This window comes from Cariama cristata, unplaced genomic scaffold (assembly GCF_000690535.1).
Source record: "Cariama cristata isolate BGI_N322 unplaced genomic scaffold, ASM69053v1 scaffold18635, whole genome shotgun sequence".
NCBI classification, from domain to species: Eukaryota; Metazoa; Chordata; class Aves; order Cariamiformes; family Cariamidae; genus Cariama; species Cariama cristata.
In genome coordinates, this window is record NW_009617149.1 from 19,776 (window position 1) to 23,614 (window position 3,839).

Consider the following 3,839-nt stretch of genomic DNA (forward strand, 5'->3'; position numbering starts at 1 on the left):
AGGTGTGTCCCTTCTGCTCTGTTAAACCCCGGTACTTCCCAACCACATCCACGGCTCCGACAGCCTGGGAGGGCCCCGTGCCCCTTTCCCGTCCCTCCCAACGGTTCAGACACTTCCATTTTCTTTTAGCACCGTCCAGATGTTTCTGCAAAACCAAAGGAAAACCCCCCAAGGGCCTGTCTCTTGCCTCCCACACGATGATTTCTGTGCAGGGCCGCGCTCCCTTCGCTGGCAGTGCGGACGTGATCGTGCCGGGTGACGGGAAGGTGGAGATCTGGCAATTAAGGATTCAAGGTGCCGGCCCGGTGCTGGGCTGAGTCGGAGCCCGGCAGAGCTCTGGAGCCCCTCTGCAGGGGAAGCTTGCCCAGCTCACGAGCCCTAAAACCATCGGTTCTCTCACCAATATCGGTTGGTCTTAAAGGAACTTTCTTCTGGGCTCTCCGCTGTGCTGCTCAGTGCCAGGCGCTGGGGCTCAGCCTTCCTCTCTCCTCCTCCTTCCTCCTCCTCGACCTGCATTTGGGGAGAGAGGAGGAGGTGTCCTGGGCCCAGCGCACAGCTGGGGTGTCTCTGGCTCTGTGGGGTGCCCTCCCCTCCTCTACCCTTTAGCAAAAGCAATCACATCTTGCCTTTTCTCTAACGCCCCAGCTCCCTCTGCACTACCCGGCCCCTCTCCCCAGCCCCCTCCCCTAAAGGCGGATTCCCTGGTCCTTATAATCCCCTCCGAAACTGTCCCAGCTCCTGCCAGAGCCCCTAACCCGGCTCGCGGGGCTTGCCTTGCTCCTGAACCTTTTCCCTCTGCCTTGTCCCTCATCCTCTCATCTACCCCCTCTCCCCCCTCCTGCCTCTGTTCCTTTAAAACCAGACTCGGTTCAAATTCAGGGATGGTTTTTTTTAAATGCGAATCGGGGGTCTCAAAGGCACCAGAGCGAATCAGAAGGCGAAACCTTTAATTGGGCAACCTCTGCCATCTTAATTTCAGGGCTCCTTCCTTCCCCTCGCCAGAAAAATCTGTATGAGTTAAGTTTTAGCTCTAGCTGCCTGCGCCCACCGGCTCACCGAGCTTTGCCTGTGCCTAACACGGTGGATTTTGTCGTGGCTTTTACGTTGGCAGCCACCTGAGCAGTGGCTGAAAAACCAGAGCGACCCGAGCTCCGGCCCTCGGTAGTTTCCCCCAGCAGCGCACGGAAAAGCCCTGGCAAGCAAGAGCTGGCGCTGACTCCGTTTTACACGCTTAATCCCGGTGTTGAGTTTAAAGTCCTGCCTCGATCTCGGGCGCAGCTGCTCAGAGCCGGTTCCCGTAGAAGCCGTAACAAACTCCGCATCTCACTGGTGTCTTAACTCTTCTCTGCTTAACCGCAAGGGTTGTTCGTTCTCCCTCCCATCCATGCTTTGGACTGACTTAAATCAACCCTCCCCGATGCATTTTTCCCCTCGTCTGCCCATAACTAACCTGTGTGGTGGTACTAACCCTTGTGAAGCGCTGGGGTAGAAAAACCGTGGTCCCGGGGCACCGGCTTTGCCGAGCTGTTGCCGAATCCCCTCCTACCGCCGGCCTTCTGGTACGGGGATGCTCGGCGCGGGGTACTTAAAGCATCCCATAACGCAGGATACGGCTCACGTACCGGGGAGAGGCGTGTGGGTGCCAGGCTGGGGGAGCATGGTTCATGTGCTGCGCTACCTCCCAGCTCAGCTGGGCTCCTCCTAAATAGAACCGGTCCTACAGGAGCGGGCGCTTGTCCGGCAGCTCTCCTGCGGGTTTTAGGTTTCTAGCAGGGGTCGGCGTTGCCGTTGGCGAGGCAGCTCCTGCCCCGGGGAGGTCTGACCCCACGGCTGCCTCCAGAGCAGAATCGCAGCTGGATGGGGTGACACAGCAGAAGCCGCCGGGTTTGGGGACCAGCCTCCATTCCCCATCTAGGCTAGGAGCGATTCCACCTGCCAGCCCCTCTCCGTTGCCTGCTCTTGCGGCTGCGGGCGGTTGATGATAACCCACCGTGTTTTCCAGCAGGCAGAGGTGTCCCGGTGAGGCTCTGCTCTCGCTGCGGTGCACCCAGGGAAGGCGGAGTTGTTCCACGAGGGCTTTTGTCTTGGAAAAGCCGTTACGGGCGCCAGGATGCTCCTTGGCATCACCAGGATGGTTCCCCTCTAGCTCCGAGACGGGCGTGGGGTGGGTTAGCGAGGGCTCTGCCGTGCGGTAGCCACAAGGACCAGCTACGGCATTGTGCGAGCTTCCTCGGCACCGGGAGAGAGCACAAGTGCCGCGATGGAGATAACGGTCGGCCATTAGCTCCCCGGGCTGATTTAGGACAGGGAACGCTCCCGCCTGCTGTGGACAGCACGGTCCTCGTGCATTGTCTTGTGAAAAACCCGCTGCTTGCAACGTCAGGCTTTGGCAATCTGGCTTCGGCACGCTGCTGCCCTGATTTACGGCGTGCCCTGATTGCCGGCGGCTGCTGCTACGTCTTGCATGTGAGGTCCGTCCGTGGGGCTGCGAGGGAACCTTTCGCCGGGGACCCCCGAGCTCGGGGAGTCCTGCCGGCCAGGAGGCAGAGGAGCTGTCCTGGGGGGAGGCTGCTTTGGGGCAGGGGGGCAAGGCAGAAGAGGAGGAGTGGGTTTTGGGGGAGAAACGGGATTCCTCAGTTAGGAGGAGGCTGAGGGCTGCCTTGGCACGTGCTCACGGAGACCCTGAGCAGAACAGGGATGGGGAGAGCTGCTCCGGTAGTTGCTGGACTGGGTAAGTTGGTTGTAAGTTGGTTGTCCAAGTTGATTGGGGCTCGGTTAGTCTCCGCAGACCTTTCCTAACCTTGCTTGCGGGTGGCGTGACGGTGGCTTTGAAACGGCCGGGATGGAGGCTGAGGTCTGCTTTTTATGGAGCTCCCGGCACCACCATGCTGCGTGCCGAACCTTGGGGACAGACCGGCACAAGGACCCCGGTGCGGGACACCCCAAAACAGCCCTCGGCAGAGACCGTAACGTCCCCGGGCAGCTCTGGTCCTCTTTTAAACCCGAGACACGCTCAGAATGCCTCCCTTGTCCCTTTGGGGCACCGGAGCCTTCGCTCTCCATCACCTCTCCTGTCCGGGCTGCTGCCGGCTGCCCAGGCGGCACCGGGGAGTTAACGTGGAGATGGATCTGGATCTGACTGTGCCACAGCATCTTACCGCGAGCGTGGGCAGGGGCTTGCTGTTTTTTGGGAGCTAGAAATGCTCCAGACGTGCCCCCCCATAGGTGCTGCTAGCTTACCTTTGAGATGGGGGGGGTCTCGAAATCTGCCTGGTTGAGGGTCTCCTGCTGAGGTGAGGGCTTTCTCTGAAGGGTCTCGGTGGGCTTTTGAGCTCAGGAGCACTTTGCCTTGCTCTGAGTCTGGGGAATTCCCCCAGGGACTCCACAGTAGCCTGTAACCTCTTCTTCCTTCCTCCCCTCCGCTCCCCACCACCGCTCCTCTGTCTCCAGGTGATCCGGAGGGGTTGGCTGACCATCAACAACATCAGCATCATGAAGGGAGGCTCCAAGGAATACTGGTTCGTCCTGACGGCCGAGTCGTTGTCCTGGTACAAGGATGAGGAGGTATGTGCGAGCGGGGAAGAACGTATGGGATCTTGGGAGAGGGGAGGCTTTGGGATTGGTGGGGCTCGGGTGAGAAGATCTGCGGGCCGGGGATGAGAATTAGCAGCCAGGACTAATGAATGTTGGCCGTCTCGTGGTGTGCAGGAGCGTGGGTCTCCTCTGGAGGGACACTGCGCCGTCCCAGCCAGCAAATTCCGTGTCTCCAGACACTCCCCGAGACCTCGGGATTTGTGTAAACACAGATAAACCAGGAGACACTGGCAAGCGGGGGTCCT

The 3,839-nt window shown here is 59.9% G+C and overlaps 1 protein-coding gene across 1 annotated transcript in view; it reads left to right on the plus strand.

Moving 5' to 3' along the window:
• Window positions 1-3,564, plus strand: part of LOC104161869 (dynamin-2-like) — a gene marked incomplete at both ends in the record, with an annotated part of 19,285 nt that extends 15,721 nt beyond the window's left edge. The window contains 1 exon segment of the mRNA XM_009700443.1: window positions 3,451-3,564. Within this exon segment, the coding sequence (XP_009698745.1) occupies window positions 3,451-3,564 (114 nt within the window).
• Window positions 3,565-3,839: the final 275 nt, after the last annotated feature.